Below are 26,161 nucleotides of genomic sequence, written 5' to 3'. Positions count from 1 at the left end.
GTAGCAAAATAAATACGCTTTTGTTTCACAAGGGAATCTGCTCTCACTCAGGTGTCTAGATCCTGCCTTTTATTTCCTTCTTCATTTCATCATTATAAACACACTGAGAAAGACTAATAAATCAGGAAATTTTTAACATGTAATATTACCAAAAAGCACTGAAAGAATATTGGTATACTGAATACCTCTTGCAGACACAAGATGTTAATTTCAAGAATAAAAGGCTGCTTGATTCTTCTGTCATCCAATACCGGATGTTGCAGGACAATCTGAGATCCTCCTCCTTCCCTCCCTCCCTTTCTTCCTTTAGGCTAGCATTTCTATGTGGTGGATTTGCCATTTCAAAATATTATTTCTATTACATAGCAATTTTGGAATTGAAACTCTTAAGCATCGTAAAAAGCAGAGCTTCATAAATCTGGGAGACAGATGCTTATATTACCTAGTATTATTAAAAATCATTAAAAAGCTCAGACTTCCATCTATAATTGCATTTCTTCCCTATTTTGCTTGCTTGTTATTTTTAGTGTGCCTGAAATGAGCGCTATCACTGGCTAAAGCCAGATATAAGGTTACAGAGACTAGGCAATTTTCCCTGCAAACCTGGCAACTCACTGTTCCTCTCCTTTTTTTTTTTCCTTACCCTCCCCCCTGCCCCCATCTATCTCTCTCTTGCAGACAACATTCACCAAGATTTACACTGGCAGTGTCCAGTCCACTTCAGCTATTAAAGAACATATAAAGATCTCCGTGGTAAAAGGCTGAAAGGAAGACTGGAAATATTCCCCATCGTGTTTCTTAGCCCTACTCCACGTGAGCAGATGCTGAAGCTGATGCAAGTTCTCCACGCAAAGAGCCAGCAGACTCTCTCCACGCGAAGAGCCAGCACCCCTCTGCCTTCCAAGTCCGCAGGGGGGACCAAGGTTTAAGAGATACGTGCCTTCTCATTTAAGAACTGGGATGGTGCTGGCTTATTCCTTTCCCATTTTTGCTAAAATCCCCTCTTCTTCTGCCTAAAAGCAATGCACTGTAAGGTGATAAAAATGAGATCCTGAGGAAACTTTCAAAAGGGCAGGGAGGTAAATATCAAATAACCGCACAATCCTTCTAGGTCACCAAAAGCCAAAATTAAAATTCCACATGACTACTTCTTATTAGAATTACTTTCTACAAAGAGTTTCTTTCCAATGTCAAGAGCTAAACTTTCTTCTATCAGCGTTTTGTAACTAGTTGAACATACTGTCAATGCATTACTGTGATATCTTCCCTTTCCAATGCCTTCAAATGTAAAACACTAAGAAAATCAAGACCAGATACAAACCATGGCCAACAAAAGACTACAATAAAATTCCCCTTTTTCATCGTTCTTCACACATAAATATCTTCCATCCTGCTGACTTGGAAACTTGTTTTGAGGTAGATCTGACTTTGAAGTTGTCAAAGGAAGCTGGGACAAATAGTCTGATGCAACTTTAATTCTGTTTTACCATGTACTGCAATCAAATGAAGAGTAAATGAGGCCATATTACTGGGCTACAGTTAAAGAGATTTAGTAAGTCCCGAAATAACCATATGGCCACTTGAATAACTCCCGTAAAGAACATCTCCATAACGGGAATTTTAAAGAATGTGTTTTTTTACTCCAGCAGGATTTTTGGTTTTAAGCTAATAGGACCATTATATAATTGTAAATTAGCGATGGGCAAAAAGTGCTCCCTTCCTGGGGACCTGCAAGATATTTTTAGGTGGAACGCTAACTGTCAGATGGCATTTAATTCTTGTCAAATCTCAACACTATCTTGAGCTGAACAAGACATCTTCTTCCTTTCTTACATTTTCAGACAACAGCCACTGTCCCTGGCTCTGCTCCTCACCCACTACCTGTCAACCCTGAGCCTTTTCCTGGTTTGAAAGGGTCGCTTTGTTCCGTTCCTGGAACCCGGCTGCCAGTGATCAGATTTCCTTTTCCCCCTCGCATTTCCTGCAGGAACAGGACATGGAGAAGCTTTCTGTCCTGCCACAGCCAGTTCTTCAGGACAGATAATACAGAAACACTACATCCTATAGTAGGAAAACAGTAACTCCTGCACGTCTCAGTATTGTTTAAACTAGTAAAAAGTATTGAAGCTATCTGAGGAAATGAAAATTTTAATTTACTAATCTCTTCGGTTAATGCTATCTTTTAGCTCCTCTAGAATATGTCAGGAAAACCGAGAAGCGATTGAAGAAAGTGATCTCAGTTCCCCAGCGGTAGTTTTAAAAATTTGTATGACTATATTATACCCTTTGCATAAAATCAGAGCCTCTTCCTCAACCTGAGGCTAGACCAAAAGGAAAATCTTTTCAGATAATAATACAGGTTTAACATTTTCTCTAGATGGGGCAGATTTCCAAATTCAAAGAGGATATTGCCAGGAAAGATCTACAAATGATCGTGAGTCAATGACTTAAATACAGTCTCAATTTAGATCAGTCTCAATACATATATGTATTTTGACCCATGTTGCCTGAGCCATAAAACTGTAATCAGCTTAGGGCTTTTCATGCCAAAGGCAGGGGTAGCTTCATATGCAACGAACCACTTGCATCTAATCGAGACTCCAGATTTGGATTTTGAGACAGCTGGAAACTTTTATTAAGTACTGGCACTTCTTAAAACTTTATTTGGATTGAGTCAAACTACATCAACTTAAAAAAAAAAGAGAAAAAAAATCAAGTGGATTTTAAAGCTTGCTATGCTGAGAAAAATAATCTTATTTTAATTTATACTATCAGTATGCAATCATAGAGTCAAAAAGGTTGCAGGGTAACATCTACTGTGATCATAAATTTGCCTGTTCTTTCAGAACCCCAAAGCAGTCTGTTCGCATAAAATTGGCTGTTCTGTGCTTTAAAGTTAAGAAGAAAATTGCTGTGTGTGTGCATGCGTATATATACATACATAAAAATAGATAAAATACTAAGATTAAAGACTATATTAGAATATTCAAAGATGGAGGAAAAAAATCCATTTAAATTTGGTTGTAACCACTGAAATGGCTACAATGGTTCATCATTTAAATCATGTCCTCAATTAGAAGCCTAATTGCTAGGGTTTTTTTTCCTTTTTCATATTCTTGGCTGATCAGGTACACACAGCTCCTGGTGTCTTCTAGATGTTTTGGGCACTGTCTGTGCAACACACAGAGATGCTCTTTTTGGATGCTTAATTTTAGTTTGTTCTCATCCTATAAATTGGAACGTAGCAAAAAATATACACAATCATTACCTACAGCAGAAGAACCTCTTAAGAATAAAAATAAAGAGTAACAACACTTCATATACGACATTCAATGAAAGAAAGTTTTAAAAATCCATGCTGTGGGAGATACATTTTGCCACTTACATCTGTTATCATTTTCCCTCTGGTCTTGTTTCTTTCCCTGTGGTTAGCTCGTTTCTGTTTTTGCTGCAAAACTCGTTCCCTGGTGGTGCGGTATTCCAGAGCAAATTCGCTAATAATTTTGCAGAACTTATTGATGTTGACTTCACGTATTGCATAGGGAGGATGGCCCATAAATAACAAAAATGAGTGAAACCTGGAAAACAATGAGTTCAAAAATGCAAAGGGAAAAAAATCTTTATTGATGGCTTCTGGGAAAATAAAAACACATTTCAGTGAATCCATTTATTACTTTATTAGCTCCCATCATTTCTTTTGTGCTACAGAATTTTCATGGATGCTTTGCATAACACTGGCATGTTTTATAATCAAAACCATGAAAGTCTTGTCTATGGTAACTTCATCCCAGTCCACTTTCCCAGGCTGATGCAGGAGATAAGATGTTTATGGAACTCCATCTACTTTATATGACTAATTTGGCGTGTGAATGACTAATTTCATTTCAGTTATAGAAAAAATATTTATTAAGTTTCAATTCTATTTATTTGTATTAAGCAACTTCAAAGAAGCTGTTAGGATGTTGGGGAAAGTCTAGACAAGAAGAATGCAGATTTACAGGCTAGCAAACACAAGAAGGAAAGAATTTCTGGTTCACAAAACTGACCATAAAATTATATTATCTACCAAGTACTTTAGTTTGGGATACTCTCAATTCACAGTTTTACTGCTTTTGTGGCATTCAGAGCTTTCGCACTATTTGCAACTTTTACTATTGCTTCTGTATTGCATGATTTACAATAGTGCGCTGAATGCTTAAAAATGTATGGGAATTCCTTTTAACTGCATCTACATCCCTGATGATAAAAAGTCTTCTCGGTCCTAGAAAGATGCAAGTACATGGATACATTTTTGGAGAACTATAGTAGTAGTTGCAGGACATAATAGGAAAAAATTAATATTTTTCTGCTTTGTACAATGCATATGATAAACACAACAGGAAACTGGTGAATTCACTTCCCTTCCCTTCCAATGCAATTGGGATTTCTGCTTACTTATGGCATGAAAACCCACTCACTATGAAAACAAAAGAAGAGCTGAATCAACTTCTCAAATGTATATCCACAAATTTGGGATCAGTTGGCATCCAGACCCTAACTTTGACCACAGCAATTTGGAAATTATTCAGAAGTTGGAAAATCACTCAAAATTTCATTAATAAGCAGGAACACAGTTGTAGATCTTGCAAATAGGAGTGGTGCTGCCTATAGAAGAACTCACTGTACAAGACTTGTTTTGACTTCTGCATATAACAAATTTGTCATTAGGATTTTTTTGCTACGGCCTGTTCTTTTTTATCAGACAGTAAGCCAACCCCCCTCAAAAGTATTCAGGACAGAAAATATAGCAACTTAACCGTAAAGCTGCTAGCTTTTAGGATTTAAAAGACCCAGTTATTGCACCTTGGGAATAAATGACTGCCTGGATCATTGCTTCTTTTCATCAGAAATATAGAAACCTTCTGGAGTGGGGATCTTTCTTAAATGGCATCTATAACAAAGTATGCACCACATACATCCTGGTAACATTAATTGCTGGAATGTGGATTAAACACTTATAAAAACATATTTATGATGTCATAATTTATAATTTTCGCAAGTCATTTATTATCAAGATATTGCTGTCACCACTCTAATTCTGTACCTGTTAATTATTCTTCTGTGAACAATCTTCAAGATTATGATTCTTTCTGCACAGTCTTTAAGGAACTCGGACATTTTTTGCTTTAGAGTTGGCTTCATTTCATGCTTTGCTATAGCCTTAAGGTGATCCCAGGACGCTTTGCACCGTCTTTCCATCTGACACAAGTTTTCCTGGAGTTGTTCAAAGTCAACCTATAAAAAAAGAAAAGAAAAGAAAATGTAACACTTCAAGTGAAAACACTGGGGTAGTATCCTTGGATATCTGAACAATGCAATGTATGTATAAGAAAGGGTCAATGTAGTGGCAGCACAACATTAATTCACGTTATTAACTACTACTAAATAATTACGAGATAGCTTTCTCTGTCGCACTTTGTCTACACATGAAACGTTAGTATGGAAAACAAAGAAATACCCATATAGATATATACTTGGTTTTAGTCTTGGAGGCCTAACACCCAAAGAAGGGACAATAAAATATTGTGATGTGGTTTTTCCCTTGCTAATAACTTCATGCCTGCACCAAGCAACTGCATGACTCAGTTATTTCTGAGGTAATACAAAACTTTCTCTTTTTATTAATCCTTTTCTCTACTACTCATAGCTTTTTATGCCCTGTTTACAGCTCGCTGTTGTACCCAGCCAACACTTCTCCAATTTAGGAAGCACTTGGATCTATTCCCTAGCCTTGCACTGACTTGTTAATAGAGGATCCATTTCTAATCACAAAATTCACGGGCCAGAATTTTTTAAAGCTCTATTAAAAGTAAGTGTTATTTAGTGATCTCAGCACTAACTTTCACCCCTTGATATACAGTACGAATTTGCTGGCTTGTACCAAGATCATACAAGGGCTTTGAAAGTCTCTCAACGCGGTTAAAATAAATGACTGCATCCTACAGTAACATTTATCATGACAGAAGCCAACACATTCCACAGAAGGTGAGAGAGAGCTTCTCCTTTATTCATCAACCAAAAAAGGTGTTCAAATCGCAATGGTCGATAGGAGACATTCAGGATGCGTTGCTAACAACTGGACAAAGTGCATTAACGACCCAGCCACAGCACACAACAGATGAAGAAAGTCAAACTACCCAACATGTTCTTGAATTCTGAAGAAAGGAAAAATTTATTTTATAATATCACTTCACAGTTCAGATGAACTTAAGCTACAAAATACAGATTTAGCTCTCAGATTCTAAACACGTCAGTGTTCAGGATGTTACAGTGTGGTACTCCAGTTAATTCCTTAATGCTAAATGAAAACCAGTGTCACAGACAGGTTTTAGTTCACTCTTTTTAGCTGTGTGCAACACCCGCTGCTGAGACCTATACTGAGGACAGCCATAAGAAATGCATTATTTTTAAAAAGCTCCTGGTATTGATTTGATTTGTTTTTGCTGTGATTTATAAAGTGATGAATTTTTCCTCTTCACATGGAAATAAAAACATCCTTTGATCCATTCAGCTATTCAGAAAAGCCCTGCAGGCGGAGCAGCTGCGGGGTTTTTGTTTTCCTTATATCCATATCAATGCATATGTTTTAAAAGTCCTTTCCAGGTCAGTATTTTCACTGTTGATGATAAACACATTGCTGCTCTCCATAGATCGTATATCTAAAACACACATGGGGAAAAATACTAGCATTCCTATTAAGAACAAAAAGCCAAGAGGAGGTATTTCTAGGTCTTACTAGTACGAATTATCCAACCTGGTTGGGGAAGTCTCTCAGCCCCTTCAGCAGAGAAATTTAATTTCATGGCAGCTTTCACTGAGAACAGAATGAGTTTTAATCTGTCAAAAAGCTCTGAGTTTCAAGCCTGTAGGGGTTCAAGAGACATCTTTGGAGAACAGCACATCTGCAGGGAAAAAGACGTGGCGAATTCCCTGCCCCTTGAAATCTCCCAACAGCCAGTGCATTCACACGAGTGGGCAGTTCCAGTAAGGACTGGGGATGGCAGGTCGGGCTGAGGGATGCAAAGGAATTTTTTGAGCACAAACAAAAAATCCCACCTCTGGGAAAGTCCTAAGGAGACCGCAGCAAGAAGAATGCCACCTGAGCTCCCCTGGAATAAACCTCTGTGGAGCGCAGGTGGCTCTGCTCGAGCAGAAGTTGGAAACTCCTGGAAGGAGCCAAGCTGGAAATCCAACATAGGATAATGTGCTTGTGCGCTCCCCACATGCAGACTGTCCTGCGCCTGCAAGAATGTGACAAACCTCCACGAAATCTAAAATCTGCTGGCTGCCAGCTCTCCAGAGTTTGGTCACTTGTTTGTGGACAGAAAGGAATACACTTACAGAAAAATATCCCTGTGTGAAATACTAAAAGTAAAAATTTTTCAGACAACCAGGTAAGCCACTTGATATTTCATGAAGTGCTATTTCACCAGCGCAAATTTTGCAGGTAGACACAGAATCCATTGCATTTCAGTCTGCTCTAGGTCTTACACGCCAGGAGTTACGTGAAGCGTCTTCACCCGCGATACACCACAGAACATCCCTTTCCTCTACCCAAGGTGTAGAAACTGCCTCCCAACAGAGCACCAGGTAACAAAGCTAAGCCTTCAGATCTGTCTTAAAAAAACCAAGCAACCAAACAAGACGACCAGCATTTATCAGCCTGCTGACAAGATTTTTCCTACTAAATCTTGCAGAAGTGAGATTTTAAAAGTTCAGGCTGGATCGGCTGAAAAGGAAAATTCTGAAGTTAAAAATATTTGGACCCTCCTACCAAACGTATCAAAACCCTTGATAGTTTGCAGCTTTACAGTACTACCTGTGTGACATTTCAAAGCACAGAAAACAAGCTTCCCCCGCTCCCTGCTTTTTCTTCTAACAGCAACAGCACTAAAGTGATGCTCTCCAGTGGGAAACAGTGTAATGGGAGAATCACAGTCACCCTCCCTCTATCTCCTCTCTCCTTAATTTACATACCTTGCCCTCATCTTTCCTCTGCCATCCCCCTTTTTTTCTTCAGTGCTGGTGTTCAGGTAAGAAATCAGCCATAAACCTCTTGGCACAGTAAAGCCAAAGATCCACTGACCACTGATCTTCTAACTGGACTCTGCTGCAATTGTGGACACTTGTACACAGGATCCAGGTGATATTTTTTTCTAGGCTAGTGGAATATAACATCCAGGTTGCATGCCAGCAATTAGTGTCTCTTAAGCACATGTATGAACTCTCACACAGGCTGGCTTTCCACGGCTATCTGAAAAAGCAGTATGCATTTTTAACTAATAAAATACACCAAAATCCTGTTGAAGTAATATGCTCTTATTCAGCAAACTCTTACAATTTCTAAGCCTTGTAATGCATTGGAATATTAACCCAGACAGCTTCTAATTCCCTTAATTATGAGCACCAAATTCCACTGAAAAGCAGGATCCTAAGGAATTTGACATCCTCAGATCCTCTTCTCTCTTCACTCTGAAGGCAAACGCCTCATGGACATAAAGAAGCTTTTATAATATTCAGAGCAGCAGAAGTCCAATGACTAGGTAGCCAACAAGCCCCTCCACTTTATGCACATTTCTATCATAAACCAACGGGTACTTGCATCAGTGGAAAATGTAAGTAAAATACAAATCCGCCGGAAGAGCAAATATTTAGCCTCACTTTAACTGAGGTAACCAACCATGAAAGATGAGCACAGTGGTCCAAACCTAGATCTAATATTTGTGCACAAATGTTTAAAAGCAGTTACATTATTCAGAAATATCCTTGTAATTGCCTTTTTTTTTTTTTGTATTTTTGCTGTCATTGTTCTGTTTAGGATGTCTTCCAACACTGAAAGTGTTATATACAAATGTAGCAGTAACAATGATGATAAATGATCCCCCAACTACGTGTTGCTATGACAAGGAGAACAAGAACTTGTGTGGAATAATAATAATGACAATTATCCAATCTAATATGCATAAAGGAAACATGAAAATGCATATATAATACCATACCTACCTCCCTGCCAGTCCACACAGCATTCCCAAGGAAGCACAGATTGCACCTTTTTATTTATGTGTTTATTTCCAAAACTTTACTAAAAGAATTAATGCTGTATAATGGTAGAAAGACGTAATTACTTTTTTTTTTTCATTCTTTCTTTCCTGAAGGGAAAGATGCACCAATTCTTGCCTGCAGCTGCAAGGTCATGCTGGGACTAAGAAGGAACTCAGATGAGTTGTGGCTCCAGGAGACCTCAGCATAGGAGGTCTCGGACAAGAACTGCTGTGGCACTATTTTATAAGTAGGGTCCACTGAATAAAAGGAAGCTGTAATATGAAATTGTCTTTACAGCTTTCTCCCTGGATAGCAGCCCATGGATGTTGTATCTGGCCCCAGGATTTGGAGGAAGGTGGAAACATATATTCTTCTTTTTCCTCCTCAGTACATATATGTGCAAAAGACATGCAGCTTGCTGGTCCTGCTTACTGTTACCTTCTGCTACAATTCTAAAAAGAAATCTCTTCTTTTTCCCTCAGGCAAAAGAACGAGTGGTCTTAGGCTGTTATGCAAAATAAAAATGTCTTCTTTTTCAGACACTATGTAATGTTTATTTTCATTTGTAAACCAATTTAAAAAAAGCAACTTTCTAAATGCTCCTGGGATATATTTGATATGTTCCTCCTTTCTCCTGCCAGGTTCCTCTTCATTCACAACCACACTACTGAAAAATATTCATAACGATTTGTTATTTATCTGTGAAATCTCTTCCTAGGCCCACTGTTCGGTCTTCTGAGAAGTGCCTTTGCAGACACTGTTGCATCAGAGTGGAGTAGCCAGACAGAGTCTATCCAAAGAGGATTTAAAGACTAGTTTACGTGACATAAGCCCCGCAGGGTCAGCCTCATTCAGGAAACCATCACTAATGGACAACTTTAAACATAAAAATCTATTTTTCAATTTAATGCACCATCATATTTTGCACAAATGACACTCAGACAAAGAATAAAACCTTCCAACCACATGCCAGCAACGCCAGCACTCATTTTAATCCCTTTATATCATTATTTATTGCTTGCTACTATAGTAACAGATGACTCTGCCATAAACAACAACACAAAAAAGAATTCTACCAGATTTCTCACTTCATTGGGCTGAGAATTCAATATCACACGATACACCTACTGCTCAAATGACTTCTGTTCTTGCTGGTTTTCACCTGACTCAAAACCACCACCACCATCAAATGGCTCAGCGTTCACTTCCCTGCCCATTCAGGTTCCATCAACACTGGTCCTTTAAAGGACCTATTTTTTTCAAGTTCAACTCCATGCCATACATCCGATATCACCTGCTGCATATAGAAGCGTAAAACTTCCTAATTCATGAAATACCAGACCATGCCCCAGTCATTCAGGCAGGACACGTACCAGGGAGCCTTTCTGCTCCTTGGGTCGGGATATTATTTCTCTCTGTGGCCACAAATATCTCACGGCCACGCAGGAATTGGATTCTTACTATTTGTTGGGAGAGAGAGGAAGGGCTGCTTTGAGGTGACACTGGGAATTAAATGCACTGGCTCAAACCTAAAGTGCCTTCCACTATATATTCCCAAGCGCAGCGTATACAATTCCAGGTATGCATTGCCATGCACAGCAAACGACTGTAGCCGCTGTGAGATAACAGGTCATTTTTCTTCAGCATTCCCTCAGCTGGAATGCACTCTACACACACGTCTCCTCTTCCAGCTAAATCTCCTTTAGTCTCTGGGCTAAGCTCTGCCACTACTCAGAGTACAGAACTGTCCTAAAATCAAAGATGCTGCACCTGATTACACTTGAGTTTCCTGCCTCCTGCATTTACATTCAGCCCTTGAATAGGGTCCAAAACGTCGCAACGGGATTGAAGTAAAAAACCCACAAAACTAATAAATGAAGGGAAACTGGTGAAGCTGAGGTTTCTGCTTAAAAAGCACTTCTTTTCAAAATCACTGTCAATTATCCAAAGTTTTGTTCTGAAGGCCAGTGAATAACTTGTTATGTAGCCTCAGTATCCTTGTATGCGCCTTCCATTGCTTGATACTGTATTTATTGTTTATTGCTACAGCTTGTTTCTTTTAGTGGTGAACATCTCAAACCCAGATGTTTTCCAAGGAAGACCTGGATCTCTGCATTTCTATCCTACCCACAAGGTGCATTAAATATAAGATCGATGATTTCACAATGATAAATGTTATTCTGCCTTAAATTCACATACAATAAAATGACAACTACTTTATCGCACGTCATAGAAAGATATACATAATCACTGACAAAATCTTTCTCTCTTCAAAGTTCAAGATAGTTTCTGCAGCAGACCACAGCATAGTCTGAGCTGTTTATAATTAGGGTCAGACCATACATTCTCACATTATTACAGGGATGCGTTCTGGCAGGGAACACGAAATCTTCCTCTTTTCCTGAGCTGGTTCAGCGCCAAAGGAAATTCTGAGAATTGCTCCTTGCAAACACACTATCATCTGAGTGCAGCAACCTTCTGTGGCATACGTTCAAAACTCTGTCTCCTCCAGCATTTCCACACTGGCTTGCTTCACCAAATGTCACAAGAATTATCCCAAGACCAACGTTAGTCTGACTTGCACACTTCACATTTTAAGTGAAGTAGATGCCAGCTCTCAAAAGTGAGCAAGATATAAAGGAGGTTCTGCCCAGACGTTTCTAATCCTAGGGGAAGAGGTGGCATCCTGCCAAAATAATTCTGGAAATGAGAACGCCTGAAACGATCCGCTCATTAAAAATTAAAGGACAGAGGTCCCTTCAGACGGCGTCCTCCTACCTGCAACGCTACGGTCGTTTCACCTGCACCGTTATCGAAACGCCACGGTGCTGGCGCACGCGCTAAGCTTCCTTTGCTCTCTTTCAGACAAAACCTCCGAGTCCCGTTTGCCACCAAAGCTCCTTCACCCTGGCCTGCCCTGCAGCCGGCAGGATCTGCCTTATCCCGCTCCACCTTCCCCCTTCTCCCGCTGGCCCGCGCCAGGAGCCGGGGCAGGTGCCGCAGTCCTTGGAGCGGGCATCGCCAGGAACGATAAACTGTAAGAAACCCTGCATCCCCCAACCCCGTTCTTCTGTGGAAAATAATTTGACTTTTGGCATTTATTTTTGTTTAAAATAACGTAGGGAAAGCATACTTGAATGATAATTGTGCACAAATACTTGCTGTCAAGCGAGACAAGAGAAACTCCACTGAAGCAGCGCAGGAGGCAGCACAATCTTCCCTACGTTTTTCTTTTCTCCTCTCTCTGCTTTCCAGCACGTCAAGCAGAAGCTACAGCACGCCAGAACGGCACTTCTGTTTCAACCAGCTCCTTTTTCTCCATGCCTCCCTGCCGAGTCCCTCGGAGGGCAGCTGCAGGCTTCCTCCTCCCCTGCGCAGGTCTTCGTCTCGTCCTAAATTCTTTCCCACCAGCAATCCTTGTCCCCGTCCCCTGCGTTGTTAACATTTCCTATGGCTTGCTTTTAAAAGCTGCCTGCTTTTCCATTGCCTAGTATCCGCAACTAATCCAAGCGTCTCGCTGCAGGGGTTAACAACCAGCCAGAAGTTTGGCATCTTATAAGTAAATTAAAATTAGGGGGAGAAAAGGACAATTACTAGTTTACTCTATGGAGCTGGCCAGCTTTCAGATGCATGGGGAAAAATATTTATGGGGTTGAGAGAGAAGATGAGCATTTTTCCTCAGAATACATTTTTTATTCACTAACAGAGAAGAACCTAGTGCTGATGCAACCCCTCCTTGACATACCAGTAAGGAAACTTCTAGGAACAATGGTGACTTTAACTGCAGAAATCTGGGGGTCTGCTTCAATATTAGGTACATCAGTTCTAGCACAACTCCAACTTAAAATATGTTACAAAATAAAAAGCAAAAAAAAAAAAAAAAAGCAGCAGCAAGTGCTTTTAATCACAGGATGCTAAACAATCAGTGCCCTGCATGATCTTATATATTTTTATACAACCATGAATACCTTTATTTATCTAGAATTCTATTTTTTGGTAATTTTTTCACTTGAGTCTGCTTTTTTTGCCATTTATGACTTCAGCCCTTCAACAAAAAGCCCCAAGTTTTGCAATAACTATGCCATTTTGTTTCTGGTCTTTCTAACTCCTTTCTGGTGAGGCAGCCTGTTTTCTTTATGTTTTTCTTTTTCATGAACTGAGGCTCAGGAAATTCTCATATGATGTGCATCTCAGGGGAAGGGGCATCTCTGTTTATCTACAGGATGGAAATTGTTTAGCCTTTGTGGTTTCTGAAAGATCTCTGTAGACAAAATGGAGCTCAAAATACAGCCTAATCCACAGTGAAATATTAGTTCTCCTTTCCTGTCAGCTTTCCTAAACCAAGATTTCGCCTCGTCTGTGAACATTCCCTTGAAGAGGGCAGCTTGGATGGCTTCCATGTCCTAACTCTTTGATTTGTGGCAGCTAAGATCAAGTGGGAATAGAGCTTGTTACAGTAATCCATCAGTGGTATAACACATGCAGGAACATCCCAAGGAGGGAGACCTTGGGCGTCACGGGGAAGGTTAAGGCTATAATTTCTCTTAATGTGATTTTGTCTGGCCTTTTCAGAATTTTGTCCGCTTTGGGCAGGGCCACTAGATCAGCAAACCACAGACTGAAAGACTGTGCTCAATTTTGTATGCTCTTAGACCTAAAAATTTTTTGTAAGTGACAGCATTAGGTTAATCTTTCTTCCACTTTCTAAGACTGAAAAATAGAAGATTCGCTTGAGAGTACACCATACATGGTGGTGTGGATTTTGGAAAATAAGGGCTCTTCTCTTTTACAGTAATTTTCATTTTTTGATTAACCTGGTCCCAATCTAAAAAAAAGTGAAATAACTTCTTGACAATGAGAAAAAGCAGGAAATAAGAAACCGATATACCTAAATGTTAAGAGATGAAGAATCCCTCAAAGAAAAAAAACATTAAAAAAATCAAAACCTTCCAAACATGAGAAACCAACCTCAGTGAAGGCAATAAAACAGAGCCTAAACATAGGCTGTACAAGAGGAAAATTAGGAGAACAGAGATGGAATCCAAAGAGCACATATCTAAGGATATAAAACAAAAGCCACAAATTCCTTTATGGTATCCAAAAAAATGAAAATACATAGCATGACTGGATCACTGGGGATGAAAGAAACCAAGGAAGACAAAGTTAGGGAAGGGAAGCAAGATGACTTCTTTTCATCTAAATTCACCACAGAGGATGTTGGGGAGAAACCTCTTCTGGCTCCTGCTTTTATTTTTCTATATTTCATTTTTTAACAGACATGAACTAATAGCAAGGTTCAAATACTTGCTAGCAGAAACAAATCTGTTGGAGGAGGATAGTATCTTACAAAGCAGTAAACAAGCAGAAGACAAGAATTCTGACAGCCATTAAAATAAAGAAATTGAGCCACTAGCTAAAATGAGTATGCTTTCACTACACTTTGTAACTTAAAGAATCAGAGGATAGCAAAAGCTTCACCTATCTTTACAGAAGCAGCAAGGCTGATTGAGGAGACTCTAGAGGTCCGAGCTTTATTGCAATACCTGGTAACCTAGCTGAAAGGATGAATAACAGGAAATTTAATACATCAAAATAATCACTAGATTCTGAATATGTTTATAAAATAGTGGACAGATAAGAGCAAGTAAAGAAAAGCAGACTTCCAAAATCTTTACATGAGCCTCATGGGAGGCTACCTATGGAGTGTGAGGTTAAGAGAGCAAAAGAAAAGAAGGAACACATATTGATTCCCATCTGATGACAGGGTTAACAGCAGGTGTCTCATGGTTTGTACTTTGTATTTCAAAGTTATCTGGAAACAAGGAAGCACCCTGAGAGGGTAAAATCTACAGATGGCAAGAAATTATTCAGATTAGTCCTGATTTAAGATAATTAGGGGTTTGAGAGATAAGCAGTAAATCTGCTTCAGCAGATCATGGTCATTACCGTAGATCGCAATAAAGCACACACTGCAGGCAGCATCGGACTCCTTTGTGCATCGGGCTGAGTTCTGAACTGCCCGATCTGCTCAGGAGACTGCCTGGATGTCCCTGTGAACTGCCCAAAGACGACTAGTGTCAAAAGAATAGCAGCAGTCAAAAAACACAAAGAAAACCTCAGGACATCTAACAAAAGATAGCGCAAGCAGAACTGATGAACATAGTAGGCATATAACATTTATAAGGAGAGGCTGGAATACTGGGTTTGCTATTGTTTAACCCATTCTAAAAGGTAAGATGGAGACAAAGTGTGGAAATGGTGTCAAAAAAAAGATGTTGAAGGATTATTTGAGACTTAGACAAGGATCTGAGCAGCCTGGTTTAATTTGATCTTGCACTGAAAAGGGTGATGGAGCAGATGACCTTCAGAGGTCCTTTCCAACCTAAGTTATTCTACAAAATAGATAAAAAAAGTTTCAACTGTTCAATATATTCAGACAGTAAATCCTGAAATTGGCAAATCCAACTGTAGACAAAATTAGACTATGAATTCATTGTCACAAGAACTGCGCTAGGAGGCAAATTAAGATTTGATTTTTGCAGTTTTTTAAAAATTGTATACAGGGTTCCCCTCCCTCAAATATCCAAACAAGGGCTCTTTTGGAAAAGAAATCATTCCTCCATTTGATGCATATAATGACCATTATGGCTCACGAAATAAGATTTTTCCAGGAGAGAACTTCCCCCTCCTTCGAAGCTTCTTGTACTTTCCTCTCAAGCAGCTGGTACTGGCCACTGTCTGAATCAAGACACTGGACTAGATGGATAGTAGTATTAACTGCTGTAATTATTTCCATTTTCACATGGGACATGACTCCAAACCAGAATTTTCATGTTTGTTATCTCTTGATGGTGTTCTGTCATGTTTACTCCATTAATCAAATAATATACTGTTTTTAAGGGTCATCCATGATATCTCACACTCTGAGAGCTCCAAGAGTGAGGTTACAGTGTTTCTATCATGCCTGCTAGCAGCAGCAATAAATAATCTGCATACCAAATTGAGCCACTGACCAGACCTATGCATTAGCCAAGGGATTACCACTTCTTAAAAAGAGGTGCTGCCACAAGTTTCCTTTATTTCTATTTATCTTCTCTAACTCCTAATCATCGAAATTATTATCAGGAGGAAGACAGAAAAGGAGTTAAACAGAATATTTCAAGGATACTTTCATTCTGGAAACAATTTTATTACCAAAATTCATTCCTTCCATTGCCCTTAAAATACAATCAGGCATCTGCCTTAAAAAAGAGATTCCCCCAAACCACAGAATAAATGTATTTGTAGATACTGGTCAAATAAAGTTTTAACCTGAAAATAGTTCCTAATTGTTATATACATTAATGATGTATATAACATTAAAATGGCTGTCAATGTGGCTGCCTATTAGTGCCTTGATGAGGAAGCCACCTGACAGACGGAGATAAAGCTCAGAAGAGAGAGTACTGGCATCTTTGAAATTCAGTTGGGATGACACAATGAATCCACATTCATAAAAAGTGCTGTGACTAGGGAGGAACAAAATCAAAGAATAAGATAAAATCTTAAATGTTTCACTTTAAAGAGGATTTTTAAAAACATATATATATACATTTACCCACTACACGTACCTTAGCTGACCTAGTGATGGCCCCGATCTCTGAATAAAGATCAGTGCTGTCTGGGAACTTTTCCACCACCATAGTGCAGACGTGGTGCAGGAGGGACTGCTTGTGCACCGTGTCCTTGACTTCTGGAACCTTCTCGAGGTAGCTCAACTCAAAAGCTTTGACCTGGAAGGGGGAAAAAAAGGGAAGAAATTATAAATAAAAACGTTTACTCTTTCCCATGCAGATCAGTAGACAAAAATGATTACCAAGTAGGAGCAGAGGGGAAAGAAGAAGAAGTATCCTACAAAAGAAACTTATTGCTTTTATTTATTTTTAACTTGCTGAAGAGTAGGCCTAAAATCAGTCCATCTGCAGTGAAATGACTCATGACACAGTTCTCACAATTTGAATGGAGAGCATCCACACTAAACTCAAGGGAGTTACACCAGAAGTGTGCCTAGCTCCACATTTCCTTCAGGTTATGCTGAAAGACACAAAGAGCACTCTGACACACAATAAAAAAAAAAAGTTGGTTCTGTTTTCTAAATGACTTTTCTGGTACAAAATAAATACTTGGTTGCAACTGTCATAATGGTTTGGACTTCTGTTTTTTGAAGGAAAAAACTGGGACATCAGGCTTACGTTGGTTCCATTCAGAAAGTTCCCAATGGCTAGTAGAGTAGAAAGGATAAATCCCAAAGTTTTATTGTGCTCCAGTTGGTCCATTCCTTCCTTCAGGTCTAGAAGTGGTTCTGCAACCTCCTGCAATGAGAACAGAAACAAGAAAGTGAAGGCTGCAGCTGGCTATAGCTGCTTTGAGTTTTTAATTCTACGGTTTAGATTAATTACTGCAAAAAGTTCCTGAACTGGCGTCTCGCAGAGTGCAAACTGGCCATGTGTGCTGGCTTGCTTCCATGTTCCAGCTAATAAATCACAGGCAAGGACAGCAAAAAAATACATAAAATACTTTCCTAACGTTGCTTCTTTATGTGTGCAATAGCCTTACTTGTCCTGGGGATTATTCTGTGATTTCAAACAAGAGAATCAGAGAAGGGGCTGCTGCATTTGAGTTAGATGCATGAACATCCCCCTGCCCCAACTGATAAAAAAGCTTCTTACAGCTATCTTTTCTAATCTTTGAAAAACAAACAAACAAAAAGTTAGCATGCTAGCTGACTGGACATTTGTAGCCTGACCCTAAAGCTTTATTCAAATGATGGCCACCTCTGAGTTTCAGATATGGTTTTGTGCTTGTGTGACTTTAAAACTGAAAAAAAAACCCCAAACCAACCCTCTGTAAAGATCAAGCTTTACAAGTGTTCTCATTTTAATCTTTTAACTTAATGCATCTTCCATCCACATGTTATCTGAGTATAGGTATGTAAACTGATAAGGCTTGGAAACATAAATTCTGTTCCATTACCTCGGGAAGTGAACTACACCAGAGAGTTCAAAGGAAGAGGGCGAGGGTAATTGAGTTGACGGAGCTTATTTCTATGTCTTTGTGTGAGGCCCAGGGTTATTTATTTTGTATGCACAGTAACAGTTCACATTGTTTCTATCTCCAAATGCCATCCAAAGCATCCGTGAGCAGCATTCTTTTCCCAAATTATTACGCTCTTTATGAGCCAAAAAGCCAAAATTAAGCTGTTATTTTAGACGAAGAGGCAAAATAGCTGAGAACTTCACTCTCTTGGAGAAATACAATGGGCCATTCAACAACTGTAGTGATATTTTACCATAAATAAGAGCACAAAGATGAAGGAAACATGCATTGCTAGTCACTAGAGAACAATTCATCTCTTGAAAAGAAAAGAACATGGCAAATTTGAGACAAATTAAGAGATGCCATAGTGAGCAAAGTAATTTATACATCAGAGGAGAGGTGCTAAATAATCCAAGACTTTATCAAGTTAAACTAAAATCAATAAACTGCTGCACAGAATTCTTTGAGTTGCTTTAAAGTCAGGGGTGATTTAGTCTGTTTTGCTGCATTATGGGGATGAATCAAACTGCATCTGCTGTAAACACAGGCTTTTGAAGTTTTTTACTTGTATCAATTTGCAAACTGTTAAAAAATCATTCCTAAAAGGTTAATTTAAAACATTCTGAGGGTGAATAAAAAGGTAGCATAAAAGGCTTCCAAAGCAGGCCATACTGTAGCCCTTCATTTAGCTATTTACACGCAAGTTATCCAAGCTTAGACTTTCTTGTACATACTACACATTTATAATTACTCTTTATTTTTTATTTTATTGTAGCATTAAAAAGCAATAAACCCCAATGTGCTAGATACTGTATAATCAGATGAAATACCCATTCTTGCTCCCTATGAAACTCACCTTCTACCTAAAGCGGGCAGATACATAACACAGAGCTACCACATACCCTTATTTATCATGTTTTCACATTTCACCTATGCTGGAATGAAATTTGAGGATTGGTCCAAAATTTCTGGCTGTGAGACATCTGATAATGCCTGATAAATGTTTGATGCACATGCACAAATGAACTCAACTATACGGGTGCAATGAATCTTTCTGAACGCTTATTTCTCTAGCACAGTATCTCCAGGGAGACTAGAGTCAGGAGTAATCTTTCTGCTTAGAAGAGAAACTGAAGCAAGCCCTTTTCTTTACCATTTCTACTATTCTCATTTCTACACCAGCTTATACTCATTTATGATCCTTTAAAGTTGTCAGCAATAAGGATATATTTGCCCACAGTGACCTTAAGAAAAAAAAAAACCTGATTTAGGACAACTAAAGATTCTATTCCTTTTTCTAAGACCATTAAACTCCCTTTGAGATAATGAAATTTGACAGCATCTGCATCATAAATAGTTCAGTACAAAGAACTAGCAATCAAAAGTCTGAAAATGAAGATTTAAAGTTGAAACTCTACCTCCTTTGTCTGTGCCTTTAAAATATGATACCAAAAGAAAGGTGAGAAAAATTATTGTTCCACTGATGACCTTCAGTAGGCATCCACAGCCTTAGAAACATGTTAACATTTCAAAACAGTATACACATTATCAAAGAGATCATTTGGAAAGGGTTTTCCTTTTTTATTTTCTGTAAAGAGCAAAGAATGAGGATTCATTCATCCCGTTCAGCCCCTCACAGTCTGAGGCTGCTCCCTACAAATGTACCCTGACTTGCTTTACTTAATTAAATTCAATCCAAGAAAGATGACTTCCTTCATTATGCCCGGAAAGCTGTTCTACGAACATGAACAATCTCTCACTTAACCCTTTTCTTGAAGAATTTCATGCTGTTTTCCTCTCAGGTTGTCAGAGATGGAGCCAAGACCTTTGGCAAAACCCTGTTCTCGGCTGATTAGCAAAAGAGTCTCATGAAGGAGAACGCCAGCCTTACATCAACCACTCGGGTATTTCACACATTGATAGCATGGACCATCTAAAAGTTCCAGATTCATGGAAATAACAGTAAGGTTCATTCATTTCTTACATAAAATACATGTGTGACCTCATAACTACTATGAGTGCATTCTGAACTGTTATGAATTTTCCTAATTTTAAAATTTAAAAAAAATCAAGCAAATGCTGGATTAAAATAAACGACAACAATTATGGAGGTAAGTGATCTGGCACCTAAGTTTCATGAAGGGTTTGCCCATTTACAGATGGATCTTCTGCAAAAACATAGTGTCAAGACCAGAAGAATTTTAGCAGGTCATGGGACTTCTACTGTCCTAATCACTAATGCAAACTACTGCATTTTTTAATTGAATATGTTCATGGTATCTTACCTCAGCCTAAATAATGCTTGTGTTTATTAGTTACCTGGAACTTAAACTCTGACTTTAACCTTTTGTTACTGGAGAGACTGCTCTCTCTCTCTTGTACCTCTGGTGTCTGATCCTGTATCTTCCTCTTCACCCAACTAAGACCCAAATTATCTGTCATATCTATGCTTATCTGCTAGGCTTCTTATCACATGCTCCTCTTGTTTTATCAGAGTTATCGTATGTTATTTCCTGTACCATTTAAGTAAGTACTGTACTTAGGCCTATCTACCTTTCAACAGGGATAAAAATATTGGTCCTATCTTCACTCCAGCAATCGCTTCTTTGAACGATTTAGGTATTTAAGACATTTTATACTAGCATCCATTCTACATGGATTTTAGCTAGCAACTCATTAACTTTGTAGCATAAACATTATAGGAAAACTATCAGAATTTCTTTAGCTTTTAGCAGTGCTTCAGATGCTACTTTTTGATTTGAGAGGAAGCTCAAAATTCTAGGTACACACAGAGATTAACAGCTACAGCTAACTCAGTTTACGTGAAAGGAACAATTTAGCCTTGTGTAACCTCAAAGCAGAATAAATAGCTGTACCAGAGTAAAAAACCAAAACCAACTGGTTAAAAACTATTCAGGCCAGACACAAGTATTTTATGTTTTACAAGTCAGAAACGTAAATGTCTAAGATTAAAATGTCACAACTAAAAAGTCCTGAATATTAGAGCGATTCCATTTCCTAAAATCTAAGAAAATTAAGCAGAGATTGTAATCTTGACAGGATCAACTGCAAATCAAGCCACTGCTGTATAACTTGCTAAATAACCACAGCTAGGTAAACACGAGGCTTTTCAGAAGCATGTCCCACTTCTCAGAATCCATATCAAATAAAGTTATACTGATTTTTTTAATATACATATATGCACACAGATGCACATACAAAATTAATATATACAGGAGAGAGCTGCTTGAAAAGCAACGCATGGGGTATGCCCCAGAAGTGTAGCCAGAAGGCTCCTGCGCTGAGATTCCCAAAAGGGCTTGTGAAAGTCAGCAAGGAGCTAAAATTGCCTACACAGTTTCATTCTGTTTCACCTATGCACCGAAATTATACGCTGTCATTTTGAATTTTTTTGTCTGTGATTCATCATTCATGACAGACAACCCAATGACAGCGTTCTGTGAATAAGTACCATCCACGAAGAAGGTGGCAACAACTGTCTGTGACTGAACTGAACAGAACACCCCTGAAGGATGTCTTATCTTTTGTTTGTAACTTTGCAAGAGAGTTATAAACAGAAAAAACTTTAATGGATGGTGTTTTCCTTAGTTCAAATGGATGGAAGATCAATACTGTCATTTTCACGATGTAAGGCTGAATTACTGTAGTCCTCATTCAATCTTTATCCAAAGAAAAATTCCTGCTGCTCTGAAGTAAGAATTTCCTGAATAACATCATCTGGAGAAAATGTGGTAAGGATTTAGCCCTCTTCTTTGTTTCAATATCGTTACTGACTAATTAAAGGAAGGAAGACATAAGACATAAACTCTAATTTTCTTTTATAGAATGAACAGATTATGAAGGATCATTTTAGCTGTTTCCTGGTTGGCCACCGAAACAAAAGCGCCCCATTTACCATTTCCTCAAAATACAGGCTCGTATAATAACAAGGTCAGGGCAATATTAAGCAAAGCCTCGCAAGAGTCTCCACCCCATCTCCCCGCTTCCCCCTCACCTTTTCCACTATCTCGTAGTCCATCTTGAACGCCCAGAGCTGGAGCCTGGCAGAGAGTTCGCTGATGGAGGAGAGGGTGAGAAGGAACTGCTCGGCGCTGCCCAAGGGGATGTCAGGGTTTGCCAGCTGTGCCTCCTGGATCTTTTGCTTCTCCTCCTCGGTCGGGATCATGGTCAGGATTTTCTGGGAAAGGAGACAAAAGGCAGGCGTCAGCTGCGGGGCCGAGAGGCACGCGAGGGCTGGGCGTTGGGAGAAGTCGCAGCGGCAACGGTAGAAGTCTTCAACTCCCTGGCTGGTAAACGAGGAGGGTGCTGTAGTGACCAAGAACTAACCCGCTGCACAAGAGGGCAAAACAAGGACTGCTATCTCAAACAGCTGCAGTTTGTTGAAAAACACATCTGTATTAAAATGTTGGTTTTTTGGTTTTTTTTTGTTTTTTTGTTTTTTTTTTTTTAAATGTGTACTCGGTAGATATGGTTAATCATGGGATGAAACACTGAAGGAGACACAGGGCGACTGGTTAGGACTGCTCTCCTCAGCTTTTGTATGTTTAAGTCAAAACCAGCCGCCTTTCTGCAAATTACATATGGAAGTGAAGGTAGAAGGAGTGCAATTTTGTGGCCTGTGATTTATAGCAGGTCAGACTAGATATTAAGGTCCCTTTTAGCCTCAATACCTACGAATCTTCTAGCGCACTTGTAGGTATACAGAAATAACTTGAGGACTCCTGTCCCTTGCTGTTCTCATCATGTATTACTTTTTGATCAGTCTGTTTTGTTTTTTATGAAACACGACAACTACTGCAGCTTATTAGGTCACTCCCCACAGTTTCACCCGAACGGAGGACAACTTCCCAAGGAACACGCATTGAATTTGACGTTGAATCATGCACTGCACAACATATGGCCTTTTTCTCTTTTGATCTCAAAAGTCTAAAATATTGATGAAAAAGGATCTCAGTATTTTCAGTTTCTGCTGTCAGTATGGCTCAAAACATTTCAGTTTTCCCTTTAATTCTTGGATTTTACATCCTTGTTTACATGTGGCAGCTTTCCTTCTCAAAGTATTGCTCTCTAAGGTATTGCTTCTTAATTAGTTCCTAACATAATAAATGCACTTCAAAATAAAAACCAAAAGCAAAACAACACAAAGGCATCAGATAAGTTGAGGTCTTTACCCTGCTGATCAATGCCTCGTTAAAACAAAGCAGTAGATTTTCAATACAAGTTATGTTTATTCATCTGAGGAATGACATGTTTTTGCTGTAGCGTTCTACAATGATAGAGGCTGTTTTGGAGGGGAGGAGACAATAATAAAAATAAAGCCAAAGAGCTATCGGACCTGCCAATCCAAACTACAGCCTTGTTCCACTGCTGGACATAGCCAATTCATCAAAGTAGCACAACTGCCCCTTTCCAGTCCCGATAATTCATCCGGCTCCTCGTACAGCACTGGAGATAAGCCTGGAGAGCAAGGGACTTTTCCTGGGCAATCAGGCGAAGAACAAGAGTTAGGCAAGCAAATAATGTTCAATTTGTTGAACTGGGACTTATTTCATTTCAGCCACAGCATTTGTATTGCTGTCCATCTATTTATGCTGACTTCCAAACAGAAATAAAGAAGCATTTCTTTCTGTTACTGTTGGCTCTGCCTTTCAGTTAAAAAAAAAAAAACAACAAAAACCAAAACCAAACCTCCTTCCTGGGACACTGCAAGCGTCTACCTTAATAAATTAATATCCTAAGGAAAAAAGAAGAGGAGGGAAATCCCTCAGTACACTCTGGTGCTTTTCCTTCCTCTGTCAGTGACTGCTTGGAAAATATTCTGATGTCCACCTGTTCTGATTGATAGCATTTGTGTATTGATTTTGAGACGTGCTATCCATCCATCCATCCATCCATCCATCCACACACGCTGAAATCTGTAACTGAGGTCAGACCTAACATCAAACTAGATTTATAAGTACCTGCTTCAGGGCATTTCTCAGTGCTTAACCAATACTCATCTGAAAAAAAAAAATAATAAAAAAAGAGAGACTGAGTCTGAAACTCCTAAGAAGAGGTGTTCGCAGAGTTCCTTTGAAGAAGTCAGGTCTCCTAGTGCCTACCCCGCTCTTCAACAGCAACAAGAAGCCAAACACACCCTCAGCTGAGTCGGGGCAGCTTGCAAACAGGATCATATGAACACCCATATGTGGAGAGTTTAGCAGTAGCCATCTGACGGATGTAAAAATGCTTCTGATGCATTTTTGCAGGCTAACGCTTCAGCAGCGTTCTCAGTTGCCTCCTACAAATAACTAGGACTTTTGGCAGCTACCCCGGGATCCCACAAGTATTTTGTGGCGGTGCAGGGCTTTCACTCCAGAGATTTTGCACTGCTTTCGGGCATTTTAAAGAGAGCAATGAAACAGTACGCTTTATTTCCAAAGGGACTCTCCTCCTCCTCGAGCTTTATGTAAACACCACGAGCCAGATGGAGCTGACAAAAAGCATTCGAGTCTCAGCACCGCGAGGCTGCTGCGCTGCGTACCGTAGTACGCGGAACGGAGAATGCCAAGCAAAAGAGCCTGGACTCACGGTGCCAGCTGCCGAGGATTGCCCCCGCTGCCAAAAGCCCTGCCTTGATGGGACCAGAGCTGCTGGCAGGTCTCACACCATCCCGGGTGCAACTGCCCCCAGAACGACGACCTGCTCATTTCTAATCTGCCTGGGCAAATAATTCTGATCCTGCTGGTCGGTCATCATCCTTGGTGTGCCCCTGAGCAAGCGGTAAAAGGTTCCTGTTCTCGATTTCCACCCTATGACTAATTTGAGCCATTTGTTCAGCGCTGGAAACTGATGAGCACACCATCTGCCAGTTTATTATTATTTTTATTTTTATTATTTTTTTAAACATTACTGACGGTAAAAGTAGCATGAAAACACAGCAGGGCAGAAGGTTACTGGCACTTGATGTGACCATTAAATCATGAATAGCTTTGAATCTAATCATTAGTTCATAATGCTCTCCCCAGTAGGGCATTCTTCAGGTCAATTGAAGAAGAATTGGTTATCAACAAACCATATGCTCATATCCTCTAACATGCGTGACACACGTATTCCACCTCCATGCATTCTCACAAAACCGTTTGGGCCATTGTGAGGAAAACCAGTGCACAAATCTTTTCACGGAAGAAAAAAAAAAGTGATTTTTGGAGATCCTGTTTGCATGAGATGATGGATCCTAATTATTCTGCTCCTGGACTGCTGGACCCAGCCCCTTTCTTGAACTTTCAGCAAAGAGATCAAACTGCTTATTTCCTGGACTCAGCCATCCTGACTGTATGATCTCCAAAAATTTCTAAGAGGAAAGCCTTACGAGGCTCACAGGGCAAAATTTATAAACCCCATATGCCTGAGGGTTACGGGCATCAGTGTGGGACACAAGGAAGCACCTAATCAGAGACTGCAAATAGCTCGGAGCCTCTGCAAAAATTAGGTCCTTCTCAGTGATGATGAGGTTGCAGGGGTGCCTTGGGTTTCGTATTTGGTTTCAGCTGATTTTACCAGGTGAACAAGAGCCTCAAAAAAATTAGTAAACTAAATATCTGGTTGTTGTTGGGTCCAAAGCTTTCTGTGGCTGGAGGCCCACAAATTTGTAAGCTGCATGACCAAATACTCATCAGCGGGTATTTCATCAGATATTTGACAGGCCTCGGCAGGCATTTCAGCTCCAAAAAGGCTCTCCCACCTCAGCTTTCCAGGCAGCTATTAATGAGACACATCAGTGGTTTGCATTACCTGCAGAAACTCTAACAAAATATAAAAGCATACGAAGGTCAGGACTCCACAGTGAGTGAGGCCGCCTGCACTAATTTTATTTCAACTCCTCCAAAAATGATCCAATTCAGAGAAAGGACTACATCTAAAATGCCTGATAGCCATCCCTGCAAATTGGGAACTGACAGCCGTTGCCCCGGTCAGACCGCTCACCTTCCTCAGCTGTCTACTG

The 26,161-nt window shown here is 39.6% G+C and overlaps 1 protein-coding gene across 6 annotated transcripts in view; it reads right to left on the bottom strand.

Annotated features, from left to right (window-relative positions):
• FHOD3 (formin homology 2 domain containing 3) overlaps positions 1-26,161 on the bottom strand; it is a 388,990-nt gene that overhangs the window by 28,121 nt on the left and 334,708 nt on the right. For all 6 annotated transcript variants that reach the window (XM_075022703.1, XM_075022701.1, XM_075022699.1 and 3 more), the window contains 5 exons: positions 22,172-22,354; positions 17,313-17,432; positions 16,692-16,853; positions 5,084-5,274; positions 3,386-3,578 (listed from right to left, as the gene is read on the bottom strand). In XM_075022703.1, coding sequence (XP_074878804.1) covers positions 3,386-3,578; positions 5,084-5,274; positions 16,692-16,853; positions 17,313-17,432; positions 22,172-22,354 — 849 coding nt within the window. The remainder of the gene's footprint in view (positions 1-3,385; positions 3,579-5,083; positions 5,275-16,691; positions 16,854-17,312; positions 17,433-22,171; positions 22,355-26,161) is intronic.

The sequence above is a fragment of the Buteo buteo genome, chromosome 3 (genome assembly GCF_964188355.1).
Source record: "Buteo buteo chromosome 3, bButBut1.hap1.1, whole genome shotgun sequence".
Taxonomy (NCBI): Eukaryota; Metazoa; Chordata; class Aves; order Accipitriformes; family Accipitridae; genus Buteo; species Buteo buteo.
The sequence above is the reverse complement of the archived record's forward strand: the minus strand, read 5'-3'. Positions and strand labels throughout refer to the sequence as shown.